General features: G+C 35.7%; 2 protein-coding genes across 2 annotated transcripts; both read right to left on the reverse strand.

The window, feature by feature from the left end:
• Positions 1–1,033: 1,033 nt before the first annotated feature.
• On the reverse strand, positions 1,034–1,890 carry LOC109243460 (auxin-responsive protein SAUR50-like). Its single transcript, XM_019410395.1, has one exon. The coding sequence runs from the start codon at positions 1,823–1,825 to the stop codon at positions 1,517–1,519; it is 309 nt and encodes a 102-aa protein (XP_019265940.1). The 5' UTR covers positions 1,826–1,890; the 3' UTR covers positions 1,034–1,516.
• An 11,857-nt stretch (positions 1,891–13,747) lies between these two features.
• Positions 13,748–14,631, reverse strand: LOC109243462 (auxin-responsive protein SAUR50-like). The gene has a single exon (XM_019410396.1). It carries the CDS (start codon positions 14,541–14,543, stop codon positions 14,238–14,240), a length of 306 nt encoding a protein of 101 aa, XP_019265941.1. The 5' UTR covers positions 14,544–14,631; the 3' UTR covers positions 13,748–14,237.
• Positions 14,632–15,630: the final 999 nt, after the last annotated feature.

The raw sequence follows: 15,630 nt of genomic DNA on the forward strand, positions 1-15,630 counted from the left end.
TTTGGCTGTAGGCTAAAAATGGTAAAATAGCACGGTCTAGCCAGTTTTCGAACTGGTCATTCAAAAATAGCCAGCGTTTACCAAGTCAATGAAAAATAGCCACTATTTTGCTGCAACAGAGACCGGTCCAGCATAATATACTGGAGTTCGGTGCACCTGTGTATGAACTTCCAGCATATTATGCTGGAACTCCATGGAAAGTTCCAGCATAATATACTGGAGATTCGAGCACTTGTGTATGAACTTTCACCATATTATACTGGACCGGTATACTTTGCTGGAGCTCCAGTATATTATGCTGGAGTTCTAGTGTACTTATGCTGGAACTCCATCATATTATGCAGGAGTTCCAGCATACTTATCCTGGAACTCCAGTATAATATGCTGGAGTTCAAATATACTTATGCTGGAACTCCAGCATAATATACTGGCGTATTTTCCGGGTTTTGAACAGTGTTTTCGCTCAGATTTATCTTTACATGAAAAGTGGCTAAATTTCGATTACTTTTGAAACTGGGCTATTTTTGAACGACCACTTGTAAATCTGACTATTTTTTAATTTCTCCACTAAAAATGATCTTTGCTCAAATAACTTGGAATAAGGGGAATCCTCCCATTGACTCATGAAGTGAAGAGTCAACGTTCCGTGCAAGGCAAACTTTCATTAAAAAAACAAAAAAGAAATGCTGAGCGTAAACGTTACAATATCTTTGCTATACAACGAGATGCGCTGATATTACAAAGGCTTTTTTGCTATACAATATCTTTGACCAAAATGAAGAAAGAAAGAATTAATTTCATCTTATCATGAATTCATTAACATCACATTGAAATTTATGTTTTCCACGTTAAAATTTAGCATAATTTGCACGTCGCTTGCATTAACGATTTTCCAAATTAATTTGCCATGCTATTCATCTAGTTTGTGCTATTTATTTTACCGTTGTTTTTGAGTTCTTGGGCTCGTTTTAAATTGTTCGTGAAGAAAGAGTAAAACAAAGATAAAAACAAGGTGCAAACTCTAACCCAAACGGACAGTTGCATAAAAAGTATTTGTGAAATATCTCTTTTTGCTCATGAACAGTAACACCAAGAATTTTTAAACGGGTGCAAATTTAACACCACTTATCAAAATATTAAGTACTTCTAATTGTACAAACTCACCCCCTAAAGAGTAATTAGATGGGGTTTCTTTCTGATTTATTAAATTTAACTATCCACTTAATGGCCTAACTTAGTTGCTCAACCAAGCTTGGTCATCATCATCTTCAGTAGTGTCTTATTAATTAAAGGCCAGCTCGGCGCACTAAACTTTTGTTGTGCAAGTGATCCAGAAGGGCCAGCTCGGCACTATAAGCTTATGTTGTGCGCGTAATCCAGACTCTAGAGAAGGATTGGATCACATTATGTCTTTTGTATGCAGTCTTACTTTTCATCTCTTCAGTGGCGGCTCACTGATAATTTCCTAGTAAAAAATATATAAGAAAAGATGATCAACTCAAGTCTTTCAATTTTTTTATCTGAACATTGATATTAGGGAGCAAAAATCGTCTTCATCACAAGGGATAGTAAGTCCCATATCATGATTGAATCCAAATTCTTCTTCAGCCGTTTGAAGCAAATTTTGAAATTCAGGATTTGTCAACCAAGAAATGGGAATTATATATCTGCTTCTATTTTCACCCACATATACAACAAAGTGGCCTTTTGGTACATCTTGAGGATATCCATTCTCATTCTTTCCAAAGCTTGAACACGGCCTTTTCATAATTTGTTTGAAGGCTGCAGTTTGAGTAAAGTGTTTGCTTGATTTCTTCAGAGCCATTTTGGTTCTTGATATGAGAAGAATTAAGGGGGGAAAGGTTCAATTGGGGTAGCTTAAAGTTTTGTTTTTTTTGAGTTGTGTGGGGAAGAATTGGAAGAAAGGAGAGTATTTATGGGGGAAATAAGAAAAACAAAGGCACATGGATTGTGTGGGAACAAAGGAACTAAAAAGGTTTTTTTTAGGGATTAGTCTTGTATAAGGGCATTGAGTCTCTTTTGTTCTTTCTTCCATTGGTCCTATGCCCTACTTTTGTCAACCCACCTAAAAACACTAGATTGGACCACTCCCTTCCTATAGCTAACACCCAAATCGAAGCCCCGGTGACTGGCGTCTCTTTTTAATTTTAATAAAAGGCCAGCTCGGTGTACTTAGGCTCTCTTTGTGTGTAGGATTCGGAGAAGGGATGAATCACATAGACCGTATTGTATGTAAAAGTGTTTTTGCATGTTTTTGTAGAAAGTTATTTTCATGACTTGATTCTGTAACCTTACATGAAATTAACTATCTTCTAGTTGCACTAAGGCTTTGATTGTAAAATTATATATATATAGAAGAGAGAAGAGGAGGTTGACCAAGGGCATAATATCTATTTTATATATTAGTGTATTGTTTGTTTGTATACTAGGTTCAAAAATTTGGTTGTGGGTTCTTAATAAAAGAAAAAACCAAAACTAACGTGCCCATAAGCTATTAAATTCTTTAGGTGGACCCCACTTTCCATTCAACCTTCACTATCTTCATTAAATGCATTACTTGATTGTTATTATTATTTTTTCCATAAGTACTTTTAACTAGAAAAATTATTATTTTGGTAATTTTATAATTCAAATGTTCACCTGATTAAAAATACTAAGTCACATACATTTATATATGACAATTCTATTATCTCTTTAAGAAATATTATTTTATTTATTAACTATTCCAGGTAAAGAAGATTTCATTAAAAAAAAATTAGTGATAATGTATGTAGATTTACATTCAAATGTTATTATATCATTATCAATTGATATCATTTTATACAAAGTTCTCATTAAATTGCAATTTCAACTGGAATACTTCATAAAATTTGGAAAAAAATTATTTAAGAATAAAATATAGTTTCAAGTCCACTTTTTTATTATAGAATATCAAAAATTTGTTCAAATTGTATAATAAGTATCCCCTCTCTAAAATATGAATTGAGAATATCTGAAGTAAAACTTAAGACAATTAATTTGTGAAATTCTTTTCTTTTAAAAATCGTTATATATTAGGAAGTATGAGAAGTATCGTCATACAGGATTATACTTCTCCCTCTATGATCGAAGTTAGTTGAGTACATACTCTATTCAATAAGAATTCAACATTATATAAATTTCAAAATACATAAATATACAATTAATTATTTTTAAAATAGTCTCAACAAATACTACTATTGTGATGAAAATCGTATTATACCCTATATAGTATCTCAATCTTATCAAATGAAACTAGAAGAAACTGCAATATCTCAATTTACGGTCAATTTGATTAGTATTTAGAGTGATCGAGATATTAATTTATTTATAATATTATGTCATTCAACTAGAACAAAACACAAATTTTCTTGTTAAAATTCTTAATAATTAAAAATCACGATTATTATCTCAAAGAACCAAAAAATTCCTTTTCATCAACTATTTGGGAATAATATTAATATTTTTTATTATTTAAATTTTGATTAGTACCAAAAGAGAAAAGTAATACATTAACACACTGAAAATACTAAAAGAATAAAACTGTATTTCAATTTAAAAAATGAGAAAAATACATGACGACTTATTTTTCAACTGACTTTTTAATTACTATTTAATAATAATTTAATTTAAGGATTAGTGATGCAAAATTTTTTTAAAATAAAAAAGGCCCTATGTAGAAATAATTAAAATTCTACTTGAATTATTATCTAATCACTCTATAATAAAGCATTAAACTCGACAAGTGTTTCAAAGTGATTGGTATAGTAATACGATTTTAGAAAAATTAAAATGCACATAATGCAAAAGATAAATAACAATACATGTAAGCGTGGTTTTATACGTTATTACACAAAAGCCTATTCTCTTTCTTCTTTCCCTAAAGGCGTAGAAAGTGTATAATTAACAATAGACCAAGAAATATTAAAAGGATGAAAACAAGAAGAAGAAAAAAAAAAGTAACAATTGGGCCCGTGCATCGCACGGGTACATCATCTAGTGTGTGTGTGTGTGTATATATATATATATATATATATATATATATATATATATTAGTTACTTTGTTGGAAACAACTTGAAATAAGAAAAATTATCTACAGGGGAAAGGTAGAAATGATCAACAAAAAAATCTATCCACTTTTGGTGATTCAAGTTCGTTGGATTTTATGATGTTTATTACCCTTTGAAGTGGGACTTTCTCGGTTCTTTTTCACCTCTGTTCTTATACTCCTAAATAAGGATGCGGAGAATCACAATCATACTAACCCAAGGGTATACAAATCTCACTAGTTTGACCCACATATACTAATAACCCTATGGAAAAGCAATCAATCATGCTTAGCAACAAAGCAAGTAGGCCCCCAGCTTTTCCTTCCGTACCATGGCCCCGCCAGCAAGTGTACCTTAACGCGTACACACTTTCAGTTTATAAATTTGTAGCTTCACCCCCTTCTCTCTCTGCGTCAAAACTCAACTGTAATGATCCGACCGATCGCTTTGAGCACTTATACTTTGTTCGGTTGTTAAGGGTATGAGTAACTCCAGATAAAGTATTATGACTTATTTGGATCGACGGTTTGATTTTCAGGTTATTCGAAATTCGATTTGGAAGAATGATTCTAAGCTTGAAACTTTAAATTTGAAAGGTTTGACCAAGTTTGACTTTTTAGTATTTGACCTCGGATTGGATTTCTGATGGTTCCGTTAGCTCTGTTGGGTGATTTTGGAATTAGGAGCGCGTCTGGATTGTGATTGGAGGTCCGTAGTAGAATTTGGCTTGAAATGGCAAAAGTTGGAATTTTGGAAAGTTTGACCGGGAGTGGACTTTTTGATATCGGGGTCGGATTCTGATTCCAGAAGTTGGAGCAGATCCGTAATGTCAAATGTGACTTGTGTACAAAATTAGAGGTCAATCGAACGTGATTTGATAGGTTTCGACATCGGTTGTGGAAGTTTGAAGTTTCAAGTTCATTGATTTCGAATTGAGGTGTGATTTGTCGTATCGATGTTTTTATGTGTGATTTGAGGCCTCGAGTAGGTCCGTTTGTTGTTATCAGACTTGTTGGTATGTTTGGATGTGGTCCCGAGGGGCTCGGGCGAGTTTCGGACAAGGTTCGGATCATTGTTCTTCATGTATTCATTACTGAGGAGCTGCTGGTTCTAGTGTTTTCGCACCTGCGACTGATATTCCGCAGGTGCGATGGCCGCAGATGCGAGCCAAGCATCGCAGATGCGAGTTTTCGCTGAGGGGTGGAGGTCCGCAGAAGTGAAGGTATTTGCGTAGAAGCGCGACCGCAGGTGCAGTCCTGGCCATCGCAGAAGCGATTTTCTCGCAAATGCGAGTTCTTTATCCGTAGAAGCGGAGGTCGTAGATGCGACTTTTTTACCGCAAATGCGGAAATTGCTGGGCAGAAGCTATAAAATCGAGTATTTTTTTTCTTTCTTCATATTTTGACATGTGGGATTCGGATTGAGGCGATTTTTGGAGCAAATTCATTACAAGGATTGGGGTAAGTGTTCTCTACTCAGTTTTGATTATATCTCATGAATCCATCTTCATTTGAGCAATTAGTTGATGAATTTAAAGAGGAAATTGGGGGTTTTGGCCTAAAGTTTCATAATCTGAATTTTTGAGGTTTGAACACCAATTTGGAGTCAAATTTGAGTGAAACTAGTATGGTTGGACTCGTAATTGAATGGGTTGTCGGATTTTGTGAGTTTTGTCAAGTTTCGAGGCGTGAGCCCGGGTGTGATTTTTGGCCGGATTTGGGATTTGACTTAGGATTCGATCTTTATCATTTGTAATTGCTTCCTTGGGCTTTATCTGATGTATTTGAGTTGCTTTTGGCTAGTGTTGAGCTGTTCGGAGGTCGCTGCGTGCATGATGGCAATCTTGGAGCATCGCTTGGCTTGCTCGGTGCCGGAATTGGCTTTTTTAAGATAAGTAAATCCTCTAAACTTAGTGCTGAGGGTATGAAACCTCGAATTACGTGCTATGTGATTGGTGTTGAGGTGACTCACATGCTAGGTGATGGGCATGTGGGCGTGCACCTTGTGAGTTGTGACTCTCTTGTTTCCGGGGCAATGTTTAGTGGCCCACTTTGTTGATATTTGTGTTTTTCACCATGTGATAAAGTAATATAGATGTACATCATGCTAGATATCATGTTTAGGCTTTATGCTGATATTGTTGGGACCCCTAGCGGTCGTTTCTTCTTGTCATCTCATTGATTCATTGATACTTCGTACTCAGTCACATCTATGCACTCATATCATATCTCAGTCTCAATTGTAGCTTATTGATACATCATATCATTATTCCGGGTCAGTTTTCATGACATTGTGAGCCCGTGGGTGAGACTGGAGAGATTGATGACTGAGTGAGGCCAAGAGCCTGATTATGAATGACAGTTATGGGATCGGGTTACACGCTGGAGCATGTTTTATTGATTTATGCCATGATTGGCTTGTGATAGTGCTTGGGCTGAAGGAGCCCCTCCGGGGTCTACACACCCCCAGTGAGCGCGGATGATATTATTGAGGGATAGATTTTCCTGGACATGGATTTGTCCGAAGTATTTGATATCTGGAGATGGATTTCTCTACAGGGTTGGATTGCCCTTTTTCCTCGGTACTGGGGGACTTCTAGTCAGTGATGTATATGTTCCGGAATGGATTTCCCTAGGCCGCATGGGCCAATACAATACCGAGTGGTTGAGCATTTATATATTATTGAGGGATGGATTTCCCTGGACATGGATTTGTCCGAAGTACTTGATACTTGGAGATGGATTTCTCCACAGGGTTGGACTGCCCTTTTTCCTCGGTACTAGGTGACTTATAGTCAATGTTGTATATGTTCCGGGATGGATTTTCCTGGGCCGTATGAGCCATATACAGTACCGAATGGTTGAGTATGATGAGTGGAAAGTGTGATACAGTGAGGTCGAGTACTCTGAGAGTGTGAGTACATGATTCATCTATGAGATACATGGCATTGGCATGCATTTGTGGCATACATGCATAGAGACGCATTTTCCTCATGCTGTACGGTATCACATCATTCATGACATTTTACACACATTGATATGTGGGCATAGAGTGGTATTTCACACTTGTTATTTGGAAAGGAAATGAAGCATTTTTATTTATTGTGGAAAGGATTTTTCACGAAAATCACAGTTTTTAAACTATCTCAGAACTTTTTGATTATTTCGATAAAGGATTTGGATTTTCATTGATATTCTTGAAAGCGGAACTATTTTTAGAAAACTGTGCAAAAGCTGAACATTTTTATCTTTGAGATTATTTCCTTGTTTATATGCTCAACATTGTATGAACTACTATTGGTTATTGGTTGGACCCGACCTATGTTCCAGCTCGTTACTGCTTTCAACCTAAGGTTAGGTTTGTTACTTTTTGTGTACATAGGGTCGATTGAACTCATACTGCACATCCTGCACATTGCTTGCAGATCCCGGATGCCGATGTTGTTGCGTTCGATGGTTGCTGGATTTTAAGGCGTACCTGCGTTCCTGCTATAGCTGCCTCTTGTTCACGGTAGCCTTAGATTATAAAATTTTGTTTATGTACTTTTCAAACAGAAGGTGTATTTTCTTCATATCATCTTTGTAAACTCTATTCTTAGAAGCTCATGATTTGTACTACCATTCCTCAAGAAATGTAATGGATCCAGATAACTTATTTTGTTTAATTGACTTATTAGCAATATTAAAATTGGATAGTTATTAGTTGGCTTACCTAACGGGTTTGGTTAGGTTCCATCACGACTAGTGGATTTTGGGTCGTGTTAGATTGATATCAGAGCTCTAGGTTCATAGGTTCTACAAGTCATGAGCAAGTGTCTAGTAGAGTCTTGCAAATCGGTACGATGACGCCCATACCTATCTTCAAGAGGCTACAGGACATTTAGGATATACTTCCCATCTTTCTTTCCTTATCGTGCGGTATTGATTCAGCTTGAAGTGTAACTCCTTGAATTCCTTCCACGCATTCATATGTGCGCATGAGCGCTCGGTATCAGTTGTCCATTGACGACTTGTGATTCCCTGGATGAAGTGTGAGATGTGATTTTTGTGTGTTGATTATGGGCCAGTCAGGAGGACTTGAGGCTGGGTTTTGACTGTGGCTTGAGCACTGAGGTGTTGATTGTTGAAATTGTGGTTGGATGGCTACATGATGAGTATGATGTGACTGTGAGATGTGTTTGTGTGATTTGAATTTGACCAGAAGGGTTTGCTAGAGGTGTAGAAAGAACTATTTGACCACAACCTCGCATGTGTTTCATCCTTTAAGCTTCCAGTAGCGAATAATGAGTCTTTCTGCTTTTGCAATTCATGTCTATGTAATAAAGTTCACCAACTACCCTTTGGTGCAAATACTATTTCTCGTACGAAACCATTTGATGTTGTTTACTCTGATGTTTGGGGTCCTTCTCCTATATCTTCCTTTGATAATTTTTGTTTCTATGTGGTGTTTGTTGATCATTTTACCAAATACACTTGGTTGTTTCTCATGAAAGCTAAATCAGAAGTAAAGGATATATTTCTAAACTTCACTCGCATGATAACAAATCAGTTTCATATTTCAATCAAAACACTCTATACGGATGCAGGAGGTGAATTTATTTCTCTCAAGCCTCTTCTGTTGAATCATGGCATTCAAAACCTAATAAGTCCTCCTTACACTCCGCAAATTCTAGGTAGAACCGAAAGAAAACATCGGCATGTTGTCGATACAACTCTAACCTTGCTTCACCATGCATCTGTAGCCCTTAAATTTTGGTCCCTTGCCTTCCAAACTGTTGTTTACCTTATCAATCGTCTGGCCACACCGCTACGCAATCTAAAATCACCATTTCATTGACTTTTTAACTCCCTCACCAAACCATCACAAACTTAAAATCTTTGGGTGCCTCTGTTATCCATGGTTAAAACCATACACCTCTTCCAAATTTGATCCAAAATCTAAGCCTTGTGTCTTCATCGGATACTCCACTATCACTAACAATTATGTTTGCCTTGATCTCTCTTCTTTCAAAGTTTATCTTTCCAGGCATGTTTCTTTTGTTGAGCGTGTATTTCCTTTCAAATCAAACTTTTCCGCTCTTGCCCGGGCATCTTCTCTCAATATGGACTCTTGGCACTATCCTTTAGAAAGCCCTTCTTTACATTCTAACTTGCAATCTGACACTGATACACCTATCACACTCCCTACACCTTCACACCTTGAATAACTTGCTGCACAGGTCACTCCAGAGATCATCTCAACTCCTACCATTGCGGGTGATACGCCACCAGAGACATCTGTAAGTTCATCTTCTCCTTCACAGGTATCTTCTACACCTAACTCACCTACTGCTATATCTTCTCCACCTCAATCACCATTGTCTCAACCACAACATAGGTTGCAATCTTCCAATCATCCCATGGTCACTAGAGCAGAGAACAACATTTTCAAAGCTACGTTTATTTTTGACTACCTTGTTGTATCCTCACCAAAGCAGCTACCTCTTGCTCCTACCACATTTTCTCAAGCCAACAAATACCCTGAGTAGCGGGCTACTATGCATGATGAATTCACAGCTCATCTTAAAAACAATACTTGGTCTTTGGTTCCTAGCTTACCCTCACATAACGTTGTTGGCTGCAAGTGGTTTTATCGTGTAAAACATAAACCTGATAGATTTATTGAACGATTCAAAGCTAGGTTAGTAGCCAAGGGTTTTTATCAACGTCCTGGGGTCGACTCACACTTTCAGCCATGTAATAACAAACACTATTATTAGGCTTATTATCACTCTAGCAGTGTCGTTCAAGTGGCCTTTACGTCAACTAGATGTAAACAATGCCTTCTTGCAAGAATCTCTCAATGAGGTTGTTTATATGCAGCAGCCACGGGGTTTCGTCAACCTCGAATTTCCATAGCATGTCTGCAAGCTTCACAAATCCATTTATGGCCTTCATCAAGCTCCTAGAGCTTGGTACAATGAGCTCAAAACCTTTCTTCTTTCCTGTGGGTTCCTTAGAGCAAAATCAGATGATTCTCTGTTTATAAAATGCTCTCCTAACTCGCTTCTCTTTGTCATGATCTATGTTGATGATATTGTTGTCACTGGATCTAACTCCTCTCAAGTCCAAACCACCATTCAACTCCTAGGTGATAGATTCTCCATTAAAGACCTTGGTCCCTTCCATTTCTTTCTTGGAGTCGAAGTTCTACAAAATGAACATAGTTTAATTTTCACTCAAAGTGGCTTTATTGTTGATCTCCTAGAAAAGTTTAGCATGCTAAACTCTAACAGTGTTGGCATGTCGATGTCAGTCGGTGAAGCACTCTCACTGAATGATAATTCCAACACCTGCTGATGCCAAACTGTATAGGCAAGTTGTTGGTTCCCTACAATACCTAACCTTTACTCGATCGGACATTTGCTTTGCAGTAAACAAACTTGCTCAATTTCAGCATGCACCTAGTTGAAAGCATTGGCAGGCTGCCAAACAACTTCTGCGCTACCTGAAGGTCACTATCACATATGGTCTCCATTTTCATCCCAGTAGCTCACTCAAACTTCAAGCATACTCAGATGCTGATTGGGGTGGACCTCCTAATATGTTATCTTTCTAGGAAAGAATCCCATAAGTTGGTACTCCACAAAGCAATAGACAGTTGCTAGACCCTCCACAGAAGCTGAATATAGAATTGTTGCTGCTGAGCTTAATTGGATAACTAACATGCTGAAGGAGCTTCACATTCCAATATCCAGTCCTCCTATGGTGTTTTGTGACAACATTGGTACTACTTACCTTAGTCGTAACCAGTTTCTAACAGTCGTATGAAACATGTAGCTATCGATTTTCACTTTGTTCGAGATCAAGTGGAACGCAATGAGCTCTCTGTTAATCACATACCCACTGGCGATCAACTTGCTGATGCCTTAACAAAAGCCTTGCCTAAATGATCAATATTTACACACTTTGTCAACAAGATTGGTTTCAAGGAGATTGAGCCCATCTTAAGGGGGCATGATAAGGATAGACACTCCAAGCCTATTCAGGAGTCCTAGTTTAAGTTGTATCTTATGAGATTCTTTCCTATTTCCACAAGAGTCTTATGTATATAGAACTCTGTCTCCTCTCTCCCTTCTCCTCTTGGTATATAAACGTCTCTATTGTAATCAATATAGACAAGCCTTTTACGATTCTTATCAACTCTTATAAAAGGGACATACATGTAGTTAGCCGATGAGGTGAGCAAAAGAGATTAGATGCATTGGACAAGACTCTAAAACTAGTGATTCTGATCCTCAATTTTGTCTTTTATAAAATCAAATAATCCACTTACAAAAGACGTCCTTCCTCATTAAGAGTTTGATCAAACCTAGTAATTTTAGTCCACCTTCATATTTGCTTAAAAAAATTCATTTATATTATACAAATTATTCATTTAGTACCAGATAACTTAAAATGACTAAAATTCTAAATTCATAAATTTTAAACGTTGGATTCTCCTCTACAATTCTCGTTTTTTTGTTTCTTAGATCAATAGTTACCTGATGTTGCTTCTGCCTTGATTTTATTCTTAACATGTTCTTGTTACTGTTCCCTTTATCTTCTTTATCACTGCATTTCCCGCTCTTAACTATTGTGCTTATGCTTGTCTGAGCTGAGCTGAGGGTCTATCTGAAACAGTTTCTCTACCTACACAAGGTAGAGGTAAGATCTACCTTGTTGTGGGATTATACTGGGTACTTTGTTATTGTTGTTCGATCTGCCTCTAAAAAGAAACATACACTAAACTAGAAAAGACTAATAACAGTGTTGTACAGTATCATCTATACAAAAAGTTATGGACCATTGCACTTTGTCTGATATCTCTCGAGATATTTCTTTGAGTTCCTTTTTGAAGCCTGTCTATCTTAAATCTGGAAAAAGGGTTTAAACATATGATATTGTCTTTTAATATCTAAATTTTGAGGTTGTTGATTCATGACTAGTGATAAGCAGTGGCTGGTAAATGCAACATTGTTGTCCCCCATATTACAAAGCAAAGACTAGTTAGATAAAATCTACCTCAGAAAACATCTAACGATCTAACGAAGGCTGTGTTAGGTAATCAATAGCGCGAACGAGTATGGGGCCTAAAGCTGAATTGTTATTAGAGGCCTTTAGAGACAAAGATGTTAAATATAATTTACAGCTAACTTCTTCTAATATTTTCTTTTTAATTGATAATATAGCCAATTTATTTAATTATTCTTGAAATATTGTTGATCTTAGGTAAACTTTTATAATTTCACTTTTGAAAAACATCATTTCGTTGGAGAAAATTTCTTCATTTTTCTATGAATAATATTATATAGGCATGTGAAAGACGAATCAAATCTGTTTATTTCATTGAGTGTATCAATTAGAGTACGTGTACAGTTTTTCATAGTACTTTTTGTTACAAAATTAAGCCCAAAAGTCAATATGAAGCTAATTAGCTTAAAGTATGTACAAAAGCCATTATAAAGCGAAAACTAATCCAAGCTGAAGAGAATAAGAGGAAGGAAGGAGGAAATCATTAAGTGCATGTCATTCGATATTTGAAACTATGCCTTAATGATTATTGACATAGCAAATGATAGATCAATGTATTTACTTACCATTTTAAAAAATTATAGGAGTAATTATTTAACATACTTATTATATATGTAATTTGAATGATATTTTGGGCCGTATATTTTTTGGAGCCAAAAGCCTTGGCTTTAGCTGCCATGGGGTTGAGCCGCTCCTGCAAGTAATTAGCGCAAAAACATGCACGCATGCGCATACACGTAAAACTAATACATACATATATATACATATATGCATATAACACACACACACACACACACACACACATATATATATATATATATATATATATATATATATATATATATATATATATATATATATATATATATGTATTATATCATTTTACGCAGGGGCGTACCCAGAAATTTTGGTAAGGCAAGAACTGGAATATAATTTTGATTATCATACTTTTAGATAAGAAATAACCTTAGTCTACTAGTTTTGTTGAATGTTAAGTTAGAAAAGGTCGTGAGTTCATTTCTACTTAGTCACAATTTTTAACCACAAAGACTCTCTCAAATATTTCAAAAGAAAAATATGCCAGTTAAGATTTGAACCTTTGACCTTCAAGAGCATAATCAAACACATGACCAAAACACTAAGATACAATTTATGTCAAATATTGTCATTTTTTTCTACTTATCCATTTTCATACAGTATTAATACATATATTTTAGTAAAGTTTTCTAACGAAGCGGTGTTGTGTGGCACCGCTTTGGTAAGCATGCATCGGCCCCTGATTTTACGTACTTGTTATGATAATATTTAATGTGAGAGATCGTTATCTCTCATTCGTCAAATAGATATATCGTTCATATATCGTTCTCATTCCAATTAACTTTTGTCTTCATCTATAAGTATTGCGTCTCAGAATTGAAAAATTAAAGAGAGAATGGACAAAGATAATTTTATTTGGAAAATCTAAATCATTAAATTGATCGGAAAGTAATATAGTCATAAATATATATTATAAAAAGCTATAGAGTATTAAAATTTCAAAAAATATCAAATTTTAAACATACTTTTAAGCAAACAAGTTATTCATACTAAAAGCCTTAAACATAAAATTTATCATATTTAAATTCTGATTTCACCTCTCATGACCATTACTTTTGTTTATCAAATTTAAAGTGGATGACTAAAAAGATGTATACTTCCCCCCTAATTAAGTACATGTGATTGTACAAAATATTAAGTACATGGGAAAGTACTACATACAATGGGTTCAAGTTCAACTGAACCTAGAACACTGCATTTCCGCTGATCAAAATATTAAGTACATGTGATTGTACAAACTCACCCCCTAAAGAGTTAGATGGTGTTTCTTTCTTAGTTGAACTTAACTATTCATTTGATGCCATTGTGTCTGACTAATGAAGGACGGCTCGGTGCACTAAGTTTCTGTTGTGCGCGTGATCCGGACTTCAGAGAAGAGTTGGACAGCATTAGATCTTTTGTATGCAGTCTTACTTTTCATCTCTTCAGTGGCGGCTCACTGATAATTTCCAAGTAAAAACATATATAATAAAAGATCATCAACTCAAGTCCTTCAATTTTTTATCTGAACATTGATATTAGGGAGCAAAAATCGTCTTCATCACAAGGGATAGTAAGTCCCATATCATGATTGAATCCAAATTCTTCTTCAGCCCTTCGAAGCATACTTTGAAATTCAGGATGTGACAACCAAAAAATGGGGATTATATATCTGCTTCTATTTTCACCCACATATACTACAAAATGGCCTTTTGGGACATCTTGAGGGAATCCATTCTCATTCTTTCCAAAGCTTGAACATCTTTTCATAATTTGTTTGAAGGCTGCAGATTGAGTAAAGTGTTTGCTTGATTTCTTTAGAGCCATTTTGGTTCTTGATATGAGAAGAATTAAGGGGAAAAAAGTTTCAATTGGGGTAGCTTAAAGTTTTGTTTTTTTGAGTTGTGTGGGGAAGAATTGGAAGAAAGGAGAGTATTTTATAGGGGAAATAGAAAAACAAAGGCACATGGATTGTGTGGGAACAAAGGAACTAAAAAGGTTTTTTTTTAGGGATTAGTCTTGTATAAGGACATTGAGTCTCTTTTGTTCTTTCTTCCATTGGTCCTATACCCTACTTTTTGTCACCCCACCTAAAAACACTAGATTGGACCACTCACCTCCCCATAGCTAACACCCAAAATGCAGCCCCGGTGACTTTTTCTTTTATCTTTAATAAAAGGCCAGCACGGTTTACTTAGGCTTTTGATGTGTGTAGTTTTTGGAGAAGGGACGAATCACATTGAATGTATTGTATGTAAAAGTGTTTTGCATGTTTTGTACAAAATTATTTTCATGACTTGATTCTGTAACCTTACATGAATGTAGCTCTTCTAGTTGCACTAAGGCTTTGGTTGTAAAAGGTTTTAATATAATATAAATAACAATGGTGAAGTTGTTTCCGTATAATCTATAGGTCACGAGTTCGAGCCGTAGAAGCAGTCATTAATTCTTGTATTAGGTTAGGTTGTTTACATCACATCTTCCTAAAATATAGCCCTTACCTAAAATATAGCCCTTACCTGGTCCTTGCGTGAATGCAGAATATTTTGTGCACTAAGCTATTTTTTATTTATTTTATAAATAGCAACGGAGTTATGAAGAATTATTTTGCAAGTAAGTAGTCGTGATAGGAGCCACGATAGTACATAGGGGGTAATGAGGGTACATTTTGTACCTGCATATATAGTTATATTTTAGTTACTTTGTTTGGAACAACTTGAAATAAGAATAAGTATCTAGAGAGGAAAGTGTAAAAATGATCAACAAAAAAATCTTTCTATACTGGATTTTATAATGTTTCTGACCCTTTGAAGTAGGATCTTCTCGGTTCTTTTTCACCTCTGTTCTTATACTCCTAAATAATGATGCCCAAAATTTTAATCATATAATTACCCCATGGTATATAAATCTTACT

Source organism: Nicotiana attenuata, unplaced genomic scaffold, assembly GCF_001879085.1.
Source record: "Nicotiana attenuata strain UT unplaced genomic scaffold, NIATTr2, whole genome shotgun sequence".
NCBI classification, from domain to species: domain Eukaryota; kingdom Viridiplantae; phylum Streptophyta; class Magnoliopsida; order Solanales; family Solanaceae; genus Nicotiana; species Nicotiana attenuata.